At 42.3% G+C, this 24678-nt stretch overlaps 1 protein-coding gene across 10 annotated transcripts in view; it reads left to right on the top strand.

Annotated features, from left to right (window-relative positions):
- The window catches only part of FBXW11 (F-box and WD repeat domain containing 11), an 89194-nt gene that overhangs the window by 1328 nt on the left and 63188 nt on the right, over positions 1-24678 (top strand). For 2 of the 10 annotated variants that reach the window (XM_070732716.1, XM_070732720.1), the window contains exon 2: positions 22155-22234. The exons of 3 other annotated variants lie outside the window; for them this stretch is intronic. Coding sequence is in view for 1 of the 7 variants with exons in the window: in XM_070732712.1 (XP_070588813.1) it covers positions 23247-23261 (15 nt within the window). In the remaining 6 variants the exon portion in view is untranslated. Of the gene's footprint in view, positions 1-49; positions 163-22070; positions 22235-23191; positions 23262-24678 lie in introns of those variants that run through there. 5 more of the 10 variants (XM_070732721.1, XM_070732718.1, XM_070732717.1 and 2 more) reach the window with 4 other exon arrangements.

Here is a 24678-nt window from a genome sequence, read left to right as displayed (position 1 = left end):
TCCCCCTTTTTGTTTCCTCTCTCTCCCTCTCCCTTCCGGTCGTTTCCTCATCCTCGGGCCCCAGAGACGGAGAGGGAAGAAGGTCCGGCCTCTTTGCTGGCTTCCTTCTCCCGTTCATCTCCGGTGAAGTCTTAAACGACCGAGAGACAAAAGCGGTTGCAGGTGCCTGACTCCCCCCCCCCTCCCGTAGGTGCCGGGAGAGCTGGGCGTCGTTCTCCTCACCCCTCCCACCCACCCCTCTTCCATCTTCACGCTCTGACGACTGAAGGTGACATTTCCCCGTAGAGATGCCTTGAGCTGGGTCACGTGATAAAGAGGCGCCCCACTTCCTCAAAAAAGAGAGTTTGGTGGGAGCGGCGAGGGGGGAGGGGCTGAAATCCTTCGCTGCAAATGCTGAGAGAGAGCGAGAAAGCCCAGTCAGGGTCACCGAGCATTGACTTGCATTTGGAGCTATCGGGTTGCATGTCTCTCCCCCTTCCCTTCCGCTTCCTTTCTTTTCTGTCCTTTACTAGATGTGGGTAAAAAAAAAAGCAGAGATTTGGGGCCTTGGATCCTGCTGAGTGCCCTGAAGACTTGCACCTTCGCTCCCCTCAAAAAAATTGCTTCAGGATGGAATTTGCTTTATTGGGGTTCGTTAATTTCCAAGCGATTTCTTTTCACCGAATGTGTCTCCCCTCTTTTTTTAAAAGATCTCCTTTTGGGGTATTAGGATATGTACCAGGAGCTCCCTTTGCCTTTCCATTTAATTCAGTTTAAAAATCAGAGCATAGATTGCCAGCTGAAATTTTCTTTACCTCACATTGAAGCAGATTTTTTTAAAGTTCGTTTGAACTCTTTGGGCATGCTTTAGATTAACCCACAAATTGCATCTATCCTGAGTGCATCTGTGGATGTATCATGGTCTGAAAAAGGAATGCCTGTTCTATGAGCAAGATGTATCTAGCCTTGTAGAGTTCAAAATATCCCTGATTAATTCTGTTTGCATATCCAAACCTTAGTGATAGTTCCCAGTTAGTTTTTTAATTACAATGTTGAATAGATAAAACAAAATGACTGGGATACTTTTCCTTCAGACTTTAAATGGCACTTTTAGAACAATTTAAATGTTAAAAAACATTCTTTATCACACAGCATTTTCTTCCCTACATTTTCTTTGCAATCATCCTGGCTTTTGGGTTTTTTAAAACATTATTTTCCCCTAAGCCATGAATTATAGCAATGGAAGCAAAAAATGCAGCGATTTATAGGTGGCAGTATTGTATGATGGCATTTTCAGTTTGTTTCAGTAGAGAATTATAATCCATATGATTGCACTGGAGCAATCAATGGGGCAAAGACTGAATATTACATATTTGATAGTTTTCCAGTTTTAATATGGCTAGATCCTATTTATAATTTTAAAACAATTATGCTATGTAACTTTGTTTTCCTTTATGTTGAAGTTTTTGAGTGTCATTAGGTCAAAACCAATGTGGGTTAAAGGGCACATAAAGTATAAATATAATTAATTAAAATACACTTGTTTTAATATAATGAATTTGTTCAGCACAGTTGTTTACTGTCATTGGCATAATATTAGGGAGATGGCTGAATTGTATATTGTTGGGGAGGCCATAGTGGATAAAATGGCCACAGATTAAATGGAAAAGGATATTGCTATAGAAAATATTGAAGGTGTTTTTCTACTGTTAAAAATTTCAATGTATTTTTAGGTGGAAATTAAATGTACATTTTAATGTAGCTTTTTATATAAAAATGTCCATGAATAATTTTTTTGAAGCCAATGTTTATTGCTAAATAATGACATTACCCGTGAGTTATTTGAACTATCAAAGAAACTGCCACCTTATCAAATGTGAAATCTCTAAAAATGCCATTCATTGTACTTCAACTTACTCTCTTGTGTTATTTTTTTGTTTCTTCCTCTCTTATTGTTGATCAGTATGAGTTTCATGAATCAAATAACCACCATATTTTAGGATTTACAAGCTGATGACACATTCATGTCCTCGGAGAAGGGCAGCATACAAATCTAATTAATAATAATAAATGAATATTCATTAAGGATAGTCATACTGTAGTAAAGAACATGCTTTTAGTACCCATAAATATATTGGACTTTTTCATACTATTATATAGCTTGATTTAGTTTCATTGAGCATAGTGTGAGACCCTAGTGTATTGATAAACTGCATTTAATCAAACTGCCTTATCACTAATGGATGTTGGTCAAAGGGGGATTCTGGAGTTGGGCTTTATTGTTGGAGGTGTTCAAGAAAAGATTTGATAATCATTTGTCTGGGATGGTATTAGGATTCCTGCCTTGAGCAGGGGGTTGGATTAGAAGACCTCCAAGGTCCCTTTCTGCCCTGTGATTCTATGACTATGTTAATCTAGCTCAGGGGTCCCCAAACTTTTTACACAGGGGGCCAGTTCACTGTCCCTCAGACTGTTGGAGGGCCGGACTATAAAAAAAACTATGAACAAATCCCTATGCACACTGCACATACCTTATTTTAATGTAAAAAACAAAATGGGAACGTACTATTTGGGGGGGGAAAGAAGTCTGAGATTCATATATGTTTATGTTTTGTTTTTAATTTTCTTTTGTTAACATCTGATTGGTTATACAAGGTTTTCTTGGTTTATAGAAAAATATAGAAAAATATTTATAGAAAAATATATAAAGAAAGAAGAAAGCACTTTGGCATAATGGTTAAGTTAGAAATATAATTGGTGTTGTACTTTTAGAAGGAACATTAAGGAGGGAATTTAATTAAAAGAAAAGTATGTACCTGGATCACAACATTAGAAAAAAAAACTTTTGCAACTTTTTTGATGATTGATATTAGTTACTGACAAAATACTGCATTTTATTCAGGGAAAATTAGATGGTACATTGTATTGTTTGAATGTATGTTGAGAGAATTTTTTTAAAAAATTTACACCGCCCCCCAAAAAAGTCCTTCCTTCCTCCACCCCTCAATTCATTTCATTCTTCCTTCCTTCCTTGTTCCCTCCATTTCTTCTTCTTTCCCTCCCTCCCTCCCACTTCTCTTCCCTCTCCCCTTTTTTCCTTCTGTCTCATTTGTTTTGTTTCCCTCTCCCTCGTTCTTTCCCTCCATCATTTTCTCATTTTTCTCTTTCTCTCTCTCACATTCCCTCCCCCTCTCACTTGTTTTCTCTCCCTCTCTCTCATGCTTTCCTTCTCTCTCTCTCCTTTTCTTCTCTCTTCCTTCCTCTCTTCTTTTTTTTTCTGCCCTGCAACGCGCCGCGAGCCAGTCGGCTGCAAGCAGAAGCTCCAAGACAGTGGCACCAACGTCGGGTCGCAGTACATTGCTGGCGCTGCGCTGGGCATGGGCACGGACTGGCACTGGCCCACTGGCTGGGCCGGGACAGAGGTGCCAGCCCCATGCCCAGCGCAGCGCCAGCAATGTGCGGCGTCCTGCAACACATCAAGCTGCCGCCGGCGCCAGTGCCTTGCAGCCAACCGCCCCACCGCCACCCCACGCAACTGCTCAGTGCCCTCCCGCTCGACCCACGTTTGGCTGCGCCACCTTCGCGGCTTGCCCTGCTGCCCCGCGCCCGCCAGAGCTGCCCGGTGCAGACTAAGTGCGGGGCAGAGTAGGCGGCGGCGGTGGCTTCAGGCCCGCCCCCAAACTGAGCTTCCTTTGGCTTTCTTCGAGGCAAAACTGCAAAGCTCACCTGCCGCCTCGAAGGAAGCCAAAGGAAGCTCAGCTCAACGAGGACCGGGTGTTGGTCTCTTGAAGCTGCAGCCGCCGCCGCCCACCAAGGAGATCCCTTCGCCCGAACAGAGGCGGCGGCGGCGGCGGCGGCGAGCTCAAGGAACCAAGAGCCGGTCTTTCTCCGCGCTGAATTGTTGCAGCTTCTGAGGCCGCATCCGCCTCCAGGCGAAGGGATCTCCTCGGTGGGCAGCCTCGGTCCGAAAAGGACCGGCTGTTGGCCCCTTGGCGGAGGCAGAGGCGGCCTCAGAGGCTGCAACAATTCAGCGCGGAGAAAGACCGGCTCTTGGTTCCTTGAGCTCGCCGCCTCCGTTCGTTTTTTTTTGCGTTTTTTTTTGCACCGGTGAGGGAGAGAGAGAGCGGGAGAGTGCTGCTTTTTTGCTTCTTCGCTGCCCGCGGGAAGAGCCGGTCTTGTTTACTGCCCCCTCCAGACGCTCTTGCAGGGCTTCCAGGCTCCCCGCGGGCAGCGAAGAAGCAAAAAAGCAGCACACTCCCGCTCTCTCTCTCCCTCACCGGTGCAAAAAAAACGCAAAAAAAACGAACGGAGGCGGCGGCGGCGAGCTCAAGGAACCAAGAGCCGGTCTTTCTCCGCGCTGAATTGTTGCAGCCTCTGAGGCCGCCTCTGCCTCCGCCAAGGGGCCAACAGCCGGTCCTTTTCGGACCGAGGCTGCCCACCGAGGAGATCCCTTCGCCTGGAGGCGGATGCGGCCTCAGAAGCTGCAACAATTCAGCGCGGAGAAAGACCGGCTCTTGGTTCCTTGAGCTCGCCGCCGCCGCCTCCGTTCGTTTTTTTTTGCGTTTTTTTTGCACCGGTGAGGGAGAGAGAGAGCGGGAGAGTGCTGCTTTTTTGCTTCTTCGCTGCCCGCGGGAAGAGCCGGTCTTGTTTACTGCCCCCTCCAGACGCTCTTGCAGGGCTTCCAGGCTCCCCGCGGGCAGCGAAGAAGCAAAAAAGCAGCACTCTCCCGCTCTCTCTCTCCCTCTCTTTCTTGCGTTATTTCTCTCTCACACTCCCTTTCTATGTCTCCCTCTTTCTCTCTCTCTCTCTCCCTCTCCGCAGCAGACCCCCCACACGCCAAAAGTGCCCAAGCGCGCGCAAACCTCACCGGTACAAAAAAAAAAAAAAGCAAAAAAGCGGCACTGGAGGGACAAAGACGGTCTGCAGCTGAGCGTCTGGAGGAGGAGGAGGCGGAAAGCCAGGGGGCGGGGAGGAAAGCAATTGGCCAATTTCTTTCTCAGAGGAACTGTTGCTGCTCTGCCATAGGGTGCTTTCCTCCCCGCCCTCCTGGCTTTCCTCTTCCTTGCCGCCGCCAGACGCTCGGCAGCAGAGTGGAGAGGACATTCGGAACTTAGTATATTATAGATGGTAAAATCTCGTACGCTGCCACGGGCCGGGTAAATGACCTCAGCGGGCCGCATCCGGCCCGCGGGCCGTAGTTTGGGGACCGCTGATCTAGCTAATGCCTGTTACTAATAGAAATCTTGGGAAAGTTGCAGGGATACATCAGGGACTGAACTACTGCACCAGTCATTAATATAAACAGATTTCTTCCCTTCTCATTTTCAGTCATCTATATTGCAGAGACTAGATTTATACAATTTCCCCTCCTTCCTATTCCCCTGGGAGCTAAGTTATAATATACAGTTCTGAAAGATGAGAAACAGCTTTCATAAAATGCAACACTCCTTTCTGTTCTGTAGATTTCAGTTGCAAAACAATTGGGGTTCACAGCTTGGATAAAGGCCTATTATGCTGGTATTCATATGATACGAAAAGTGTTGTGAATGTTATTCCCATTTTGGGAGATTTCCAGAACTGGTTTATGACATGAGAGGAAAAGATTTGTAGCCCATTGTGAAGTAAAAAAAAGAAAATACTGTATAAATTTATCCTTACAAAATAGAACCAAAAGTTTAAAATAAGTTTTTGGATAGTATAGACCAGAGTCCCCAACATGCGGACTCACAATGGTGGCAGTTTTCAGCAGCAGGGGGAAATGTTTTTGCGTGCAACTTAAATCCCACACATATGCAAATGAAGCTACCTGCCTCTTTGGAAGCCTGGTTCCCACAGACTGCAGCCCAGTAGCGGTCTATGGCCCAGGGTTTGGGGACCCTGGTATAGACTATATAAATTATTTCTGGGTTTTGGTTGAAATTGTTTTATGCTATCTATCTATTTGGTAAAAAATATATAAATATATAAATGCTCATTTTTGGAAAGTCCTCTTGTGAATTAGTACACCTTCATTTTGGTGAGATTTATTTCAATATTTTGGGGAGAAATTTTAAGAGCCCAGTCTTCACAGTGAAAAAAAATACAGATAATGCTTTGATACCTAGTTGGTATTTCTTTTTGACTGCCAAGTCAAAATAGTTTAAATGGACTATGCTACTTGATTTACTGTCTTGTCTTTATCCCAGGTCCTTAGTAGATTTCTTATTTAGCTTGTAACATAAGTTTATATCTGTTGAAGGCTCTTTGTATATGAAAAATAGCTTGTGAAAGAAGTATGATGCATAAATCTATATACATATGAAACACTTGTGTTTTATCATTGAATATTCTGTTACCCTTTAAAGCACCTGGCTTTACTTTGTATAAAGTTGTAGTCAGAGAAGAAGAATGAATCTAGCAGAAGATGTTAGGTAACATAATTTACCATTGCTGATTGCCTGACTGTCAAAATAGAGATAACTATTGCCCTTGTTTCACTGTATTTGCATCCTACAATTGCTAGCTGTGGAAAAAGCTGGTCTATTTTCATGGACCAAAATCAGACATAGATTATTTCTCTGTGCTTCATATATTTCTTCTTCAATTGAAGCAATCGTTTTTTTAAAAGCATATATATAACATTGAATTGTGTTTGTTTTGTTTTGATTAAACAGTTTATAAGGGGAATAAAAGAAAAACCTTAAAAGGGATTTTCTAGCATAGAAAACATGGACTGCTGAAAAAAGTGGGATAATTGAGAAAATGTTTAAATATAGCTGCCATTTTTATCCATATATTTGTTGACTGAGCTATTGGCCAAACCAAATACAGAAAATGTGAAGATACAGTGCATTCATCCATGAAGATTTAATTGCCTCTTTAAAACAGTTACAGGAATTTACCCAATGAAGCGTGGGATCACATTAAATTTGTGTGATTAGTTAGATATCTATTTAATTAAAAAATATTTTTATCACACCCTATTATAGTATTGACTAGGCCCCTTCCCTCCCCCGAATTTTACAAACTGTTTTGCATAGTTCTTATCTGAAAAATCCCATTAACTTTTTGAGTTCAGTTTGAAATGGTGATAGATACCAACAGGAATGAAGTCAATCTTATCAAATATCTTTTAGGGCAAATGAGTCACACCCTGTTCCTTTCTGGGATTCTTTCTTAGCACTCATAGAAGTTTGTTCAAAAGGTTCCTGGTATCATTATAGGGAGCTTCTGGAATCATCCATTAGTTTCTGATTGAAGTGGTGCTGTAGAGGAAAGATCCCAACTGGTTATAACATACCAATCTCTTTTCTGATAATCTCCACCTCATAGGAATGCTTGCTTTGTAGACTGTTACAGTGCCAAGATAAAAAAAGTGAGACAGAAATTCTGAAACATACAAGTTGACCTACAAATTGATAAATTTATAGAGACACTAATTAATGGGTTAATTAAGCATCTTTTTATAGAATCAGAATCTTGAATGGATTGAATTTAATGTTCTTATTTTTATACATCAGTATCCAATCCCACCCTCCTTGTGGATTTATGTATGTGTACAGTATATGCCTCTATAATTGGATAGTTAGCATAATCTCTCAAATTTATCAAAATAGAAAGCATTTTATACTTGATTAATTACAAATATTTTGAAGGAAAATGATTCAGGTTCCAGTTCTCACTCAGGCAAACTCATTGGTTGTCTGACTTCTCCGTACTGAAGGAGCGGGTCCAGCAGTCACATGGGTTCCTCATGTCCAATCCGGTGGAACTGAGCCTAGTGTTAAAAAAGCTTGCCGGATCCGCCCCTTCCCCAGAATTCGCTCAGTTCGCATATCCTGCGGTTGTATTGTGATAGCTCGTTCAACATTCTAACACCTTCCCTTCGATCTTTTTCTTCAAAAGTAGTAAGAATTGTTTTATCATTATTATTTACTTGCACTAATAGCGCCAGCCGTTTGCGGCTCGGCTTTTTTCCTTTGGAGAAGTTGCGGTTTCGTTTTCCCCCGGCGGTTTTGCCGTGTACGATCCCCGCGGCCGCTTGTGGATTCTTTTAATCCTTTGGCCTGGAGGTTCTGGTGCAAGTATTAATCTATTGATTTATTGATTCTTTATTGTATATATAAATATTAAAGGGCTTAAGAATACCTCCTGCGGAGTGAGACGCCTCTATAGTCTCCTGGACTTAGTCGATCGCTTCCCCTTTAAGAGATTTTACGGAGCGATTTTTCGGCGCGAAGGCCTTCGCGCCCTTTTTAAATCTAGGCCTCTCGTGTTGGCCTCCTGCCAGCCGCGTAGGCCTCAGTCCACCGCGTGGATCCCGGAGCGGGCCTTGGGGGTCCCAGGCTAAATTCTCCACCGGCTAAGCCTCCAACCAGAGTGCCTTGGTTTACTTAATTAATAAGTTTAGGGAGGCTGGCCCCGCTGGATCTGGGGACACGAACTCTGGGTTTGCCCAGATTGTCCTCAAGTCTCAGCAGCTTCGAGGCCTCGAAGCAGGATCCATTCCTCTTGGGAAGTCCTTGAAATTCTTCTCCTTATTTATTCAGTTATTGGCTCAGCCTTGTCTTCTGTTAATTGTCAGACTATGGCTACCTTTCCCAAGAGAGGCACAACTAAAGGTCCCAGAGAGGCCAGGCCTACAGGCGATGAGATTACTAGTATCCCCCAGGCCTCTTCCTCCTCTTCTCCAGGGGCCCGCCCCTCGACCAAGGTCACCAGGGCCGAGAAGAGAAGGGACCTAGCCCTACAAAGAATCCATGACAAATCAGCTAAACGTTTGAAAGTGCAGGCCCAAGTAATCAGTAGTCAAGACCCCCCAGAGGCTGCTAGTCTACCTCCTTCTGGGGTCCCTGTGTTATCTCTGGATGAGCCTAACCTAGACAGACCCCAACCTAACCTATGGGGCATAGGTCCAGAGGAACCAGATATTATTGAAGATTCCCCCCAGCCAGGATCCTCCCAGGCCTTTAGGGATTCTTCTGCCATCCCTGCTGATATTTCCAGTTTACCTCCTGAGTTCCAATCTATTTTTGCTGTGTTGTCCAAGGCCATTGATGCCAAACTCTCCACCATCAATGAGCTTCCCTTACCTCCTCCTCCTTCTCGTCCCTATTCAGGATGATTCAGATTCCTCTCAGGACGAATATGAGGATATGGAGGATGATGAGGATCCTTTTCAGGGCCTATCAGATGATGAGGAATCCCAAATAAAGGTTCCTTCTCCAATTACCATTTTTCCTTCTCAATTATTCAAATCTCTCCTCCTCAAAGCTAGGATTTCTACGGGATTAGCGGCCCAGGAGAAACAAGCCTCCACTTCCACTGATCCCCCGGAGGAGAATTTACCTTACTTCACAGAGGAACAGGAGGATAACGAGGTAATTCCTATGCCAAAATTGTTTAAAGATGCTTTACTCAAACAGTGGGATTTCCCAGCCTCTGGCCTTAATCCCTCCACCAAGGACAGAAAGTTGTACAAACTTTCCTCTTCCTATGAAGAGCTTCTATCCTTTCCCAAACCGGATGAACCTGTCAAGATCCTTCACTCGGCAGCGGCTGTGCCAGGCGAGGCGGAGGAAGTCCTCCGTCCAGAGGACAAGCGCATTGAACAAATGCTCAAAAGAGGATTCTCCGCAGATTCCTGGGCCATTAAAAGTTCTGCAGCGGCCTCCTTTTTCTCCAGAGCCATGCTGCTGTGGCTTCGCCAACTTCAACAGCATATTCCTCCCGATGACTTGAGAGGTCAACAAGACTTCAACAAGGTCTTTGCAGCTGCCCAGTACGTGGCTGATGCCACCTTGCAATCTACTAGATTTTCTGCTAAGTCTATTGCAGCTTCTACAACGGCAAGAAGACTCCTATGGATTCGCCCTTGGCAAGCGGGAGTACGCCAGAAGTGGCAGTTATCCCAGGGACCCTTAAAGCGCGACCTTCTCTTCGGTGATCTTCTGGATCCACTCCTCACGGAGACCACGGACAAGAAGAAGGTTTTGGGTCCAACCACAAAAAAGGCTACCAAAACGCAGTCCTTTCGTCGCCCAGGGCGCCAGCAAGATCAAACGGCTTCCTATCAGAGATCTCCAGGTCAGTATTCCCCCCGCTTTCGTTCCCAAGGTAGGAACTCCAGGGGTAGAGGTTTTCGCTTCCAAAGGGGAGCTTCCTCTAACAGGGCTTCAAAAAAACCTAGATGGTAATCTCTCCTCTATTCCCATAGGGGGTCGCCTAGCCCATTTCGCCTCTAATTGGCGTCTCACCTCCAAGGACCCCTGGGTCATTGACACTGTTCAAACAGGCCTTCTTTTAGAATTTATTTCTCCTCCCCCTAAACGTTTTATTTCCTGCCCTTCTCCCAGGTCCTCCTCAGATTGTAACCGTATGGAGGAGGCCATTTCTCATCTATTGTCCATCAGAGCCATTCAACCGGTTCCTTCCGGTCAGAAGGGCCAAGGTTTTTACTCCATCCTATTTATGGTTCCAAAGTCATCCGGAGGTTGGAGAGCTATTTTGGATTTAAAGAAACTAAACCTATTCATCAAATATAGGAAGTTTAAGATGCACTCCTTATCTTCTATTCTGGCCGCCATTCACACGGGAGATTTCATGGTCTCCTTAGACCTCACTGAGGCCTACCTTCACATTCCTATAGCCAAATGCCACAGAAAATTTTTACGTTTTTCCCTTCAAGGCAGGCACTTCCAGTATAGGGCGATGCCATTTGGCCTTTCCTCGGCCCCTCGGGTCTTTACAAAGCTCTTGGGGTCCCTGGCGGCCTATATCCGGGCGTCTCCCATTCACATTTTATGTTATCTTGATGATATTTTGATTCATGGGAACTCCCTAGAGAAAGTGAAAACAGACCTTTCTATCACCATGTCAGTCCTTCAGGACCATGGCTTTTCCATCAACTTTGAAAAAAGCCACCTCCAACCTTCCACATCCATTTCTCACCTGGGTTCCATTATCGATTCAGAATCTTCCCAGGTTTTTCTCTCTCCCGAGAGAAAACTCAGTATAGGGGAGTTAATTTCTGACATTTTATCTAATTCTTCAGTATCCATAGTAACTCTGTCTTCCCTTTTGGGGAAGATGGTGTCATGCATAGGCATTATTCCCTGGGCTCGCCTTCATGCTAGGGAACTCCAGTGGCTCCTATTACCCTTTCAGAGATCGGGGCACAGCAACTCAAATCGGCGCATTGTCATCCCGCCAAGTGTTCGCAGATCCTTCAAGTGGTGGAAGTCTCCGGCCATGGACAAAGGATCCCCGTTCAGGTGCCCGGATCAATTTGTCATCACCACAGATGCCAGTCTATCGGGATGGGGCGCCCACGCCCAGGGGATGATAGCCCAGGGCACGTGGTCCCCGGAGGAAGCTTCCAGGCCAATCAATTGGCTAGAGTTAAGAGCCGTTTCCCTGGCTCTGAAGCATTTCTCTCCTCGCATTCCCAACCGGCACGTTCTCATTCTCACCGACAACATTGCCACAAAAAGCCATATCTGCAGACAGGGGGGCACGAGATCCAAGGCTCTCATGAGGGAGGCCCTCAAGTTAGGCCTTTGGGCGGAAAAACATCTTCGGTCGCTCCTAGCCGACCACATCTCGGGGAGCCTCAACGTCCAGGCGGACTGGCTATCTCGAGCAACGATAGACCCAGGAGAGTGGAACCTCCATCAGGACCTGTTCCATCAAATCAGCCTCAGAATCGGCCTACCAGTCCTGGATCTCTTCGCGACCAATGCGAACGCCCAACTCCCTCGCTTCTTTTCCAGATTTCCATCCCCGGGAGCGGAAGCAATCAATGCCCTCCGGAGTCCATGGCCCCCAGGCCTACTCTACGCATTTCCTCCAATTCCAATTCTCCCGGACGTGATTCACAAGGTCCTCACCGAGAGGGCCCGAGTAATCTTAATCGCCCCTCATTGGCCCCGCCGGCCCTGGTTTGCGGATCTCCAACAGCTGTCCGTCCAGGACCCTTGGCGACTCCCTGTTTCGGGGGATATGCTGCGGCAGGGGGCCTCATTCCATCCAGACCCGGAGTGGTTCCACCTCACCGCCTGGCTGTTATCAGGAGAGACTTAGAACTGCGTGGTCATGACCCCGATTCAGTGGAGGTCATTTTAAAGGCCAGAAGGGGTTCGACCAATCGAATCTACGACCACACGTGGTCCAAGTTTCACCAGTGGTGTCTACAGGAAGGTCTCTCCCCTCTGTGCATCCCCATACACAGAATTATTTCCTTCCTTATGCAAGGCTTCCATAAAGGTCTTTCCACCAGCACCCTCCGGCGTCATCTGGCAGCCATTTCATCTGTCCTAGGGGGTCCCCGCAGACAGCCTCGCCGATCCTTCCCTGAAGTTCAGGAATTCCTCAAGGGCATAGCCAACCTCAGACCTTCCAAGGTCCACAGGTATCCATCCTGGGATTTGCCACGGGTTCTCCATTCCCTCACGCAGGCACCATACGAACCCCTAAAATCGGCGTCCCTCAGGTACCTATCCTTTAAGGTAGCATTCCTGGTGGCTATTACCTCTGCCCGACGCATTTCGGAGCTGGCTGCCCTCTCAATCAGGCAGGACCTTTGTCAATTCCATCAGGACAAGGTAGTCTTGCGACTGGACCCCACCTTCTTACCCAAGGTCAGTTCCATGTTCCACAGATCTCAGGATATTGTCCTACCTTCCTTCTGCCTCCAACGAGACCATCCCTTGGCAATTAGATGGCACACCCTGGATCTCATCAGAGCGCTGAGAATCTATATCCAACGCACAGGACCCTTTCGGAGGTCAGAAGCACTTTTTATAGCCTATCACCCCAGAGTCATGGGGGCCAAAGTGTCTTCAACAGTAATAGGCCGTTGGATCAGAGGGACTATATCTAAGGCCTATGAGTCGGCCTCCCTCTCAGTTCCAAGGAACATCACAGCGCATTCCACCAGGAGCGCAGCCACCTCGGCCGCTTGGGCGACTCAAGCCCCGTTGGAGGAGGTCTGCAAAGCAGCCACTTGGGCCTCGCCAAATTCCTTCATCAGGCACTACAAGATTGATTCTTACGCTTCAGCGGACGCTGCCTTCGGCAGAAGGGTACTCCAATCCGTTATCTCACACGATAGCAATCTAATCCCACCCTAGGGACCATCTATTGGGTATGTCCCATGTGACTGCTGGACCCGCTCCTTCAGTACGGAGAATAGGCGTTGATTGCTTACCTGAACGCCTCTTCTCGTACGGTGAGCGGGTACAGCAGTCACTTCCCGCCCTTGTATGTGTCTTCTTTACCTTTCTATATCTTCTTTCTCTAACAATGAGAGTTGAACACTACAGAGCTTCACAGCTGAGCCTAGTCTATGGATTCGCGAATTCTGGGGAAGGGGCGGATCCGGCAAGCTTTTTTAACACTAGGCTCAGTTCCACCGGATTGGACATGAGCAACCCATGTGACTGCTGTACCCGCTCACCGTACGAGAAGAGGCGTTCAGGTAAGCAATCAACGCCTATTTGACCTAACTATATTGGCATGCATGTAATGGAGATATAACTGGGGAAGACATTTTTATGTAGGTCTCCAGCTTTGAGGGAATACATAGATTGTAAATATAATATATGTATAAAGCTTTGATACTGATATAAAATGACTTAGAACTTTTGGATAGCTGTTAGTGCATCTGACTTTGCCCTAAAATTGGATGTGTTCCTAAACATTACATTATTTTCTATTTTCTGAACCTAGAAATTAGTTAAATTTCTAGATTCTGAATTTTGAATTATATACTGTATAGCTCTATTGTATTTATTTTTGTTAATCAATAAAGTATCAGTTTTCACTTTTCTGTTCTTGCAGTTGTTTATAAGAACATGTATTTTTCATTTCGTCCTGATTGTATCTCCTCTTGAAGGCTTTCTAACTGTATAGAAATACTACTAAGTTTTATAATTATAGGCAAATAAATATAAAATATACATTGAACACATTTCAATTTTAACTTTTAAGGGTTTATGATTTTGAAATTCTGTACCCTATATTTTGCGAAGAATGTTAATAGAAAAAATTACGGTATTTTTTTTTTTGTATGGTGTACAAAATCTTATTAATTTCCTAAACATCTCATCTATAAAAAATAAAACAAGGAATAATGGCTTTGGAAATAATCCTTCCAAAATTCGGTTAAATGTTTAGCCACTTCTACTAAATTCTCTTGCCTTGCACAAATTAAGTAAACAGTAACATGTAATATTCTACCAACAAACAAACCAACCATCCAACAATTATAATTGGAATGTTTTTCATCCCTGTATAAGTCCTGTGCATAAGTCTGACATATATGAGAAATCTGTTTTGTCAATTACATTAGCATAACCCCAAATGTAAAGGGAGGCTAGATTTCAGACTAATCAATTCCTTTTATCTTTATATAGTATTTTAGGAATATACCTGTCTGTTCAGTAAAAGCTTTAGGGAGGGGAGAGATTATTTATTTTGTCAATGGATTGGTATCTTGTAGATTTCTTTATTTCTTGGCATGCAGGGTACTGCTGTTCTAGTACATGGTTCTAATCAAATGGGGGCAGTACAAAATATAAATAGATGTTTTAATTATAATTTACACATCTGAAAGAGAAAAGTAAGATGTTAATATATTTTTTCATGTGATATCTTTTGGGGACCCTTTCATATCTTCTTTTGAGACCCTTTCAGAAGCTACATACAGTATTTTAAATTATAATTGTATATACACACATTTTTCTTTACCTAATAGTTTTGAAATTAGACTCATGTACAGTAATGTGCAAGGGAAAAATGCAGTATGAAGATATATGGATTTTCTGCTAAGTGCGGTCTATAGCTTTTTCCTTTGAATTTTGTAATAATTTTCAATACAGTGGGCAGGGGCAAAAATTATCAGTTTAAGTAATATGCTGGGATGGTATCAATGTTCTAGTATGAAGGATCTTTATCTGCAGTTCCTGGAACATACCTTAGAGCAGTGTTTTTCAACCAGTGTGCCGTGGCACACTAGTGTGCCGCGAGACATGGTCAGGTGTGCCGCGAAGCTCAGCAAGAGATAGAAAGAGAGAGAGAGAAAGAAAGCAAGAGAGACAGAGAGAGAGAAAGAAAGCAAGAGAGAGAGAGAGAGAGAAAGAAAGCAAGAGAGAAAGGGAGAGAAAGAAAGCAAGAGAGAGAGAGAAAGGAGGGAGAGATAGAAAGAGAGCAAAAAAGAGAGGAAGGAAGAAAGAAAGAGGGATGGACAGAGAGAGGAAGGAAGAGAGAGAAAGAGGGAGAGAAATAGAGCGAAAGGGAGGAAGAGAGATAATTTTTTGTCCACACTTTTTTTTAGCGCCCCCCCTCCCCCACTCAATGTGCCCCATAATTTTGTATGTGTAAAAAATGTGCCGCAGCTCAAAAAAGGTTGAAAATCACTGCCTTAGAGTATAATTCTTCTCCATCCTGGGGTAGAACCAATCATCTTTAGGATCGAGTCAGTCAATTTGAATACTTGCTTGGATCCGCCTTTCAGCCCCAGATCTGACTCAATCCTTCAAGAGGAAATCATGGCTGGTATCCTTCCTGCATTATAACTATTCCTTTTATATCTTTGTTTATCCTTTTGAGTCTGTCTCTAGATTACCTTCAATATCTCGCTACGATTGGGTATTTAGGGTTTTCTTGCATTGTACTTCTGCTCAAATTACAGATTTAGTTACAAACCCTTCCTGGTCTTTTATTAGCTCCTATTTCTCCAATTTTCTATTTGATTTCTCAAGCAGTCTTCCTACTGCTTGCCTTCAACAGCCCTTGTCAGAGCTACATACAACTGTCTTCCCCAGAACGGGGAATTCCTCCCCGAGCGAGCCCATGGACAAAGAACTGGAGAGAGGATTTCGGTGGACCACAATCAGGCAAGCAAGCGCAAACTGTTCCCTGCATTCCTCCAATTCAACCCGCTCAAGGAGAGCTGCAATCACTGCTAGAGTAAATTAGCGGCATTCCTCCTTTCGTGTGGCTGGACGCACATGCACACGCACACGCACTCACCCCTTAGCAGGATTCCTACATGAGGCCCTTTCTGGTGCAGTCAAAAGGTTTCCCAGGACAAAAGGTTTTATAATGTGGCATCTAATCTTTCTGATTTACTTTTCATATCAGCAGTAATTGCTGCAATTAGAGGGCTATACTCTTCCACAACAGTTCCAGGCAAAGTGGAGGGGATCCTGAAAGTGAAGGATAAGCATATTGAACAGTCAACAGTTTGAGTAATCAAATCTTCCACCACTTCCTCCTTTTTCGCGCATACAACTCTCCTATGGCTAGAGCAGAGTTAGGAACATATCTCATCTGGCAACATGAGGCCTTCAACAAGATCTCAACAAGATCTTCACTGCGGTTCAGTTCCTGGCGGACTCCATGCTTCAGACAGCTTGCTTCACCATCAAAGCCGTGTCTTCAGCAATAGTGATCAGACATATGCAATGGCTGAGGAAATGACATCTCAAATGGAGGATAGCGGTGGGATCCATTAGGAAGTGAACTCTCTTTGGTGAAGGACTATAGTCCCTACTGGTAGAAACCAGAGGCAAATGAAAGATCCTTCTAGCAGTGACGTGGAAATGCTATCCCAAAACATCACCCTATAGTTGCCAGTCCTTTTTAGCGGCTGACTAGGGCTCATCCTTCTCCCAGACCCCAGGTCAGTATTTTTCCCATCAGAGACAGTCTGGCAGGGGAAGGCTATTCCATAGACAGGCACGAGGGGACCACTCAGGTAAGGGCCCTTGTAGGAGTAGATGGTAGATCCTCCCACACTCCAATTGGAGGCAGGTTGGCCAGATTTTGGCCAACCTGGGAGCATTCCACACAGGACTCATTATTATTATTATTATTATTATTATTATTATTATTATTATTTATTAGATTTATATGCCGCCCCTCTCTGTAGACTCCGGGCGGCTCACAACAACAATAAAACAATATACAACAAATCTAATAATTTAAAAGTCACTAAAAACCCCTTATTAAAAAGCAAAAACATACACACAAACATACCATGGGTATGTAACACCCTGCGCTGGGGTCTAATGTTGGAATTTCTCTCCACCCCACCCCAATTCTTCATCAAATGCTCAGTTTCCTTCATCCCTTCCAAAGGGAAGTTAATCGAGAGGTAATCAGTTATCTATCCTCCCTCAGGGCAATCCAAACAGTTCCCTGGGAGCAACAAGGATGGAGATTCTATTCCACCCTCTTTGTGATTCCCAAAGCATCGGGGATGGAGAGTGAGTCTGGACCTAAAAAGACTGAATTGCTATTTTATACAAGAGATTCAAGATGCATTCCCTCTTTTCCATCCTTGCTCTTTTGCGGCAGAGGGACTTCATGGCATCCCTAGACCTAACTGAGGCTTACCTAAACGTTCGTATTTTCAAGCCTCACAGACATTTTGTCTGCTTCTGTAATGGCACAAAACACTTCCAATATAGGCCATTCTCCTTCAGCCTTTCTTCAGCTCCCAGGGTATTCATTAAAATCCTAGCAGTCTTGGAAGCCCTCCTTCTCACCACCCCGGTTCGCTTTCACTGCTGCCTGGATGACATCCTTATCCATGCTTTGTCCAGGGAGCTCGCACAAAATTACCTAGATATAACCATAGGATGCCTCCAGAATCATAGCTTTTCCATAAATTTTGACAAAAGCCATCTCTCACCTTCCACTCTTTGACGTCACAGAGACATCCTTCCTGGCCAGCCGAAACGTGGACTCCAGGAAGGATGTCTTTGTGATGTCAAAGCTCCACCCCTGGAATTCCCTATTGGGATTCCCCACCTCCGTTTGAGCCTCCCAACCGGCCGAGAGCTCGATGGCTCTTCTGCGAAGGTGACAGCCGGGCGGCGGGGCTTCTCGGAGTTCACCTGAACCTGAACTTTTGCCAAACATCTGGGTTCGGCGTTCAGGAGAACGCCGAGAAGCCCCCGGGTGTCTCGGAAGGTGACAGACGGGCGGCGGCGCCCAGCGGAGCACCCGTTTTTGCGGTTTTTTGGGGGGGCTTGCACACATTAATCAGTTTTCCATTGTTTCCTATGGGAAACATTGTTTTATCTTACGAACGTTTCACCTTACGAACCTCCTCCGGAACCAATTAAATTCGTAAGACAAGGTATCACTAATCTACAAATTGTAGCAAGGCTTGGTAACTCCTATACCAGAGATGGCGAATCTATGGCATGGGTGCCACAGGTGGCAAGCAGAGCCATATCTGCTGGCATGCGAGCTGTTGCCCTACTTCAGTTCCAATGTGCATGGGTGTGCCAGCCAGCTGATTTTTGGCTTGCACAGAGGCTCTGGGAGTGCATTTCTGGCTTCCAGAGAGCCTCCAGGGGGATGGGGAGGGCATTTTTACCCTCCCCCGGCTCCAGGGAAGCCTTTGGAGTGTGGGGAGAGTAAAACACGAGCCTACTGTGTCCACCAGAGGTCATTTTTGGCCTCCAGAGGGCCTCGGGGGGGGGGGGAGAGGCAGGAGAAGCTGTTTTCACCCTTCCCAGGCATTGAATTTGTGGGTATGGGCACTTGCGCATGGGTGATAGCGTGCTCTTACGGCACCCAAGGAAAAAAAGATTCACCATCACTGTCCTATACTGTACTCACCATTAAAGAAAAATAATATTTCACTGTCATTTCTTAACCTGTGAATCATTTCATTGTATTTCTCATTAGATAAATCTGAAATTATTCCGATATTTCTGAAACACTTTCAGATATTTAAGGTTCTTCTACTTTTACAACAAGAACAAACATACTGTAAATTCAAGTTTGAAGTGCCAATTTCTAGTTATCAGGTTCAAATACAAACCTGATAATTTTGATGCAAGCTATTAAAATTTGTGTTATTTTTCTAAGGTTTTTTTTTTTTACTATTTAAGCAATAGTAAATATCCGATGTTATACCTGCATATAACAATGGAAAGAACAATCCTATACCTTTGCATCTTTCACAGGTCTATTTGTTTTATTTATTTATAATCTGTACCACATTCATCCAGTTAAATGTACATAGCAATAAATAACAATAAAGCCATTATATAAGAATAATGAAAAAAGTTGTTGATTGTTGGAATGTTCCAGGCAATATTTGCAGGACATGCAGTGGTAATAATGAAAAGAGAGAGAGAGAAAACCAATCAGTGAATATTTACACATGTAAAAGAATTAGAGTTCTAATTTTTGTATGTGGCTTTGTAAACTTGTTTAGTGTTGTTTGTGAATTTTTTTGTTATGAGTTGTTTATGAGTTATTTTTATTAGTTTTTTTTTAATACAGATAAGCTCTGTCAGATTCAGTGGTCTTCTGAATGTGTATAATTAACTTAATATTAAAGCATGCTGCAGATATCCAATGCTATGCAAGTGAAATTTCCTTTTATTTCCTCCTCTTCCCCCCATAATATTTCTTCAGTTAATAGAAACATTATTCAGCAAATTTAGCTCTTAATTAAATGCAATCTAATTAAATTAAATGCTAGTCTGAAATAAGAAAGGGGGAGAAATATATTGCTGCTTCTTTCTGTATTTTTTCCCAATGATCATTTAACTCTGCACAGTTAAAATAGCACTCTCATTAGCTATATAGGTAGTCCGTGAATTACAGCAGTTCATTTAGTGACCGTTCAAAGTTACAGCACTGGAAAAAGTTATTTATGACCATTTTCATACTTATGACCATTGCAGCATTCCCCCACGATCACATGATTTACATTCAGATGTCCACCTACCCTGTTTCCCAAAAATAAGATATCCCCTGATAATAAGCCCAGTCGGGGCTTTTGAATGCATGGAAAAAAAGGCCAAGCTCTTATTTCAGAGTTCAAAAAAATATAAGACAGGTCTTATTTGGGGGAAAACATGGTATCTACCCTCTGTTTACCTTCCGTGGCAGATGGTCCAGAGTCCGGAAGACAAGCTGACAGGAGTTTCTGTTGGCCTCCAGCAAGCCCCCACAGCCACAAAGAGCTGTCAAAGAGGTGGCAGCTGACTGCAGGCCACCAAAAAGTATCGGAGGTCGTAGAAAAAGCTGCTGCCGTGCCATTGCCACTGTGTTCTTCATGCATGCGCATCCTATTGGACTTGCAAGGCAATGGGATGTGCATGCACAAAGAACATGATGGCAACGAACATGGCAGGCGGGGTGAGCGACTGGGGGATTGGTTCAGGGATGTGGCCAGTTGGTCATCACTACCAGTTTGGCAACCTTAGCCAAATTTCTACCAACAGTTCGTGCAAACCAGCTTAATACCATCTCTGATACATTAGCTTATTGGCTAACCTTGAGTATTCCAGGTAAATACATGCACAATGAAACCTTGATTTAATGGACCATTTAGTAGGGAGCAGAACTATATGTCAATTTCAAAGGTCAATTACATATAAAATGCATCATTTGTAGCAATTTACATCACATTTATATACATATGATGTAATTTAACATTGATTTGCATGAATCATCTGGACTACTTTGGATATTAAGGACTTGTACATTATTTCAGACAGGTATCTGGTTGAAGATTTTGTTTGCTGAATGAGGACCTGTTAAATCAATGTTCTACTATACTGTTGCTATGAGAACCAGCAAGCCTTAGTAGTTATGAGGCTGGAGTAAGAGCAGTTCCTCCCTTAGTCATGGAGAGCAGCTTGATGATGTTGGGCTAATCGCTTCCTCTAAGCCCAGATCAATTTGAGACTCTGGAGCAAGGCTGCTGAAAAACAAACAATAGGCTTCCCTATGAAAAGAAAGCAAATCTGGTTTAGAACAGACCCTGTGGCTGAGCTGGACACTAGTGGTATTTATGTAGCCTTGTATTGTAGTTTTATGTTGTGCGTTCATACTAGTTTAAAATGACATGAAGATACTGTGGTTGTGAATAGCTAAAAGTTCTCCACAAATGCTTACAGACCTGTTTCATGAGAAGAAAACATCTGGCAATCTAGTTTCTTTGCTACATATAAATCCTACTGGAGGAAGAGTTTCAAAATGTCCATATAGTTCTATAATTTAAAAGATAGTAAAATCCATCTATGAAAAGTATGTTTTTGTGTGTACATTCTTTTTCCTGTTCTGTCTCAGAGCCAAATGTTGAGATTATGAGAAATTTTGCTATGACATTCATTTCTCTGAATTGCTTTAGTCACAACAGAAGGCAAGGGCTGTGACTGTGCTAATTATTGATTATGTGAGCAATTTATGGCCCCCTCTAACATTCGGAAATCAGAATTAGATAAATTTTGGATAGTGCTTTTTTTTGTTGCGTTAAGTACAGAAAGGTGACTTGGCACTTCAGCCTTTAAAAATACCAAAATGATTTTAAAAAACCATTGTTGTACTTCTTCCAATGATATCTCTGCATCTGTATATGGCCATTTGTAACTTTCTGGATGACCAGGAGACTAGCTAGGAGCCCAGTCCCATCTTAAGTAATTTCTACTAAGTTGGAGTAATTATGTTAATTATTGTAAATTATGTATATCTGTACTGGTAGCTTTCAATTCTCTCTACTGTCCAATCTTGATTTAAATAAGACTTTTCTTTTTTTTTAAGGCTTTCTTTTATAACACATGAGGGTTAAATATCTTTGTACCATTTCAAAATGATATGAATTAGTTCCATGAGTCCAGAAAGCAGCATCTTTCTTCCTTGACGTTTTCAGTTATAGCAGATCACTCTTGAAACTCAAAGAATTTCTTCCCTCAGAAAATCTTTATGATCACATTCAAGTTAATTCTTTGAATCCTAGACATGTTCTACAGATTTGCTATAATAGTTCCACTATTGTACTGCCAATTGATAGTTTTGAACAGTTATGTGTATATTTTTAGTCTCATAGGTAGTGCTAGATATATTTATTGTACTAGTCCAGATATTAGGACTGTGTCAGTTGTTTGTTTCAGTTCATGTGGATGGTGAAAAAAACAAAATTGTTTGCTCTGGATTGGTTGATTCAGTTATGGGACCATGCAATTTCTTGTCTTTAATTTAGTTTCTTGTCTTAGATCCACCAATCCGTTGTTTCGTCTGATCTAATGACTACTGGAATCCTGCTAGCTGTACAGGTTTCCTTGTCTTTCTAACAGCATTAGGTGTGCATATTGGGATTTCGTTCAAGAAAAGAAGTAGATACACCAAGCTGAAGATGATTGGCTGCTCTTTTTTGACAGACAAGTGTGAAAAGGAAAACCCATTCGATTTCCCATTCATTCTGGATTGGTGGATCTGAAGCAGAGAAACAGAGTTTCAGGTAAGAAATTCCCTGTACTAAATAGTGTTACAAATGTCTTTTTTGGTTAATCAAATATGTTCTTCTGCATCATGTTCTCAGAACATTAAAACTTTATATGATGACAGGTATTCCCAGTATGCACTTTTCCACATGGGTGGAGTTTATCAGTTAACATATGTCTTTATGAATGAAAAATCATTTAGTGCCTATGAGTAAAATACATCACTTTTTTAAATGACCAAAAGAAAATTTGCCAGAAAATTCTATATTTTTTGGCTTTTGTAGTATAAAGATTGAGCTGAATTTATAGTAAAAGAATAAGAAAATTTACAAACTTAATGTGAATAATAAGTTGTCTTTATATATCTTTATTTTCTGGTGGAAGCATCGAAATAAGCAATTTTATATGCATGTAAATGATTCCAAGTCAGGGTTGCGTGGTTCTGTAAGAACTGAAAGAAATGAGAGGAAAAAAACTTTGTTTTAAATAAATAATTGTAGTTCATCGTTTTGTGAACATTAACAAGTCTGGTGTAATACAAGTTTACAAAAAGTCCCCAAAATTCATAGCACACAGCATTTTTATACTATTCTGCTCTTTTGAAAATATTTCCATTGTAATTAAATTTCATTTACTACCAGTTCTATTTTCACTGTTAGTTTCAATATTACTCAGCTCTAAGGTCTGGACAGTTGTTTAATTTCAGTTATCAAAAATAGATCTTTAAACATTTTTAAGGAACTAGGGAAGTCCATCTCTGATAGGTAGGATCAAAGACATCTCAGTGTCCACAGAGTTTGTGTTCTCATGTGATAGTCATGTAGTACACAGTATAAACGAAACATTGGGAGCTCTGATACATAAGAAAGATGGCACCTTTCATTATTTAAAAATGACCGTTCTTTTGCTTAAATGGGCTAATTCAGTTACAACATTTAGAAGATTTACTCATAATCTCATTTTACTGCTTACAGGAGAAACTGCTACCTGTATTGAAAGCATTTAACAAGGATCATCTGGATTACTTACATGCTTGGTATTGATGTTAGTATAGCATATGGCTTTTCTCTTGATCTCTAGTTGAAATTTAAGAACACTGTTAAATCTAAAATGCAGGCATTTCTTTTTGAAGAAAGGAAGATTGAACAAGGCAGTGTATATACAGTGTTCCCTCGCTTTTCGCAGGGGATGCGTTCCGAGACCGCCCCGAAAGTCGAATTTCCGCGAAGTAGAGATGCGGAAGTAAATACACTATTTTTGGCTATGAACAGTAACACAAGCCTTCCCTTAACACTTTAAACCCCTAAATTGCAATTCTCCATTCCTTTAGCAACCATTCAGATTATTACTCACCATGTTTATTTATTAAAGTTTATTTAAAAAAATATTTATTAAAGGCAGACAAAAGTTTGGCGATGACATATGACCTCATTGGGTGGGAAAAAACCAGGGAATAGGGAAAACACCCGTGAAGTATTTTTTAATTAATATTTTTGAAAAACTGTGGTATAGACTTTTCGCGAAGTTCGAACCCGCGAAAATCAAGGGAACACTGTACACTATTATTTTTTAAAATATTTTTCTCATACTGGTTTACTGAATAAAAATGATTGAATTTATTAAAAAGAAACAAAATTACTATGTCATCCTTTCAGTAGAGCAGTATTTCTCTCAGGTATAATGGTTGACAGCCAAATTTTGATGTCATAAAATGTGTTTTAGTCAATCTCTGCTATAAATTTTGTATATACCTCTACTTGTATGGATGCGCCTTCTTCTTGTCATTGAACTACTAAGAGTAATATTCCAGCAATTGAATTTTATAATATATGAATAATTGGTGTTGACAGCAGGACTTCTTCCTTTCTAATCCTTGAATAATACCAAAGTTACTCTCCCCTTGCACTTATTCACATGCCTTTTTTAAAAATTAAACTTTTAATACCATTACAGTATTGCCTTTCTGGCCTTATTGGATATCAAATATTTCCAACTTTCCTGAAGTGCTAATTTATTCAGTTTATATCTAGATAAGATAAAAGAAATTAAGCCCAAATCTACAAATTTTATCGTTGCTTAGTATTGACAGATTTGGCCATCAGAGACAAATATATTTATTAATGTTTGTATGTGTGTGAGTGTGTGTAGATTCATAGGATTAGAGCTTGCTATAACTTTGTGTCAGTGCAGTTTATTTATTTTAACTATTTTATTCAGGAAACATTTACACTGATATTGAGTTTAGCCAGGAAAAAGAACTGAGTAGGTGAAGGATAATAAATAGCATTTCAGAGAAACTGATAGAGAAGACTTATTGATTAAATCTTAAACAAATGGATTGCCTATAATTGTGTTGGATTCCTGAGGAAGTGATAAAAACATGATTTAAACAAATGATACTCATATGGAATTAACTATGTGGTTGATTAAGAACTGCAAATAAAGGGGCTGGAACCCCACT

This window comes from Erythrolamprus reginae, chromosome 1 (genome assembly GCF_031021105.1).
Source record: "Erythrolamprus reginae isolate rEryReg1 chromosome 1, rEryReg1.hap1, whole genome shotgun sequence".
Lineage (NCBI taxonomy): Eukaryota > Metazoa > Chordata > Lepidosauria > Squamata > Dipsadidae > Erythrolamprus > Erythrolamprus reginae.
This window is presented reverse-complemented; position numbering and strand designations above follow the sequence as displayed.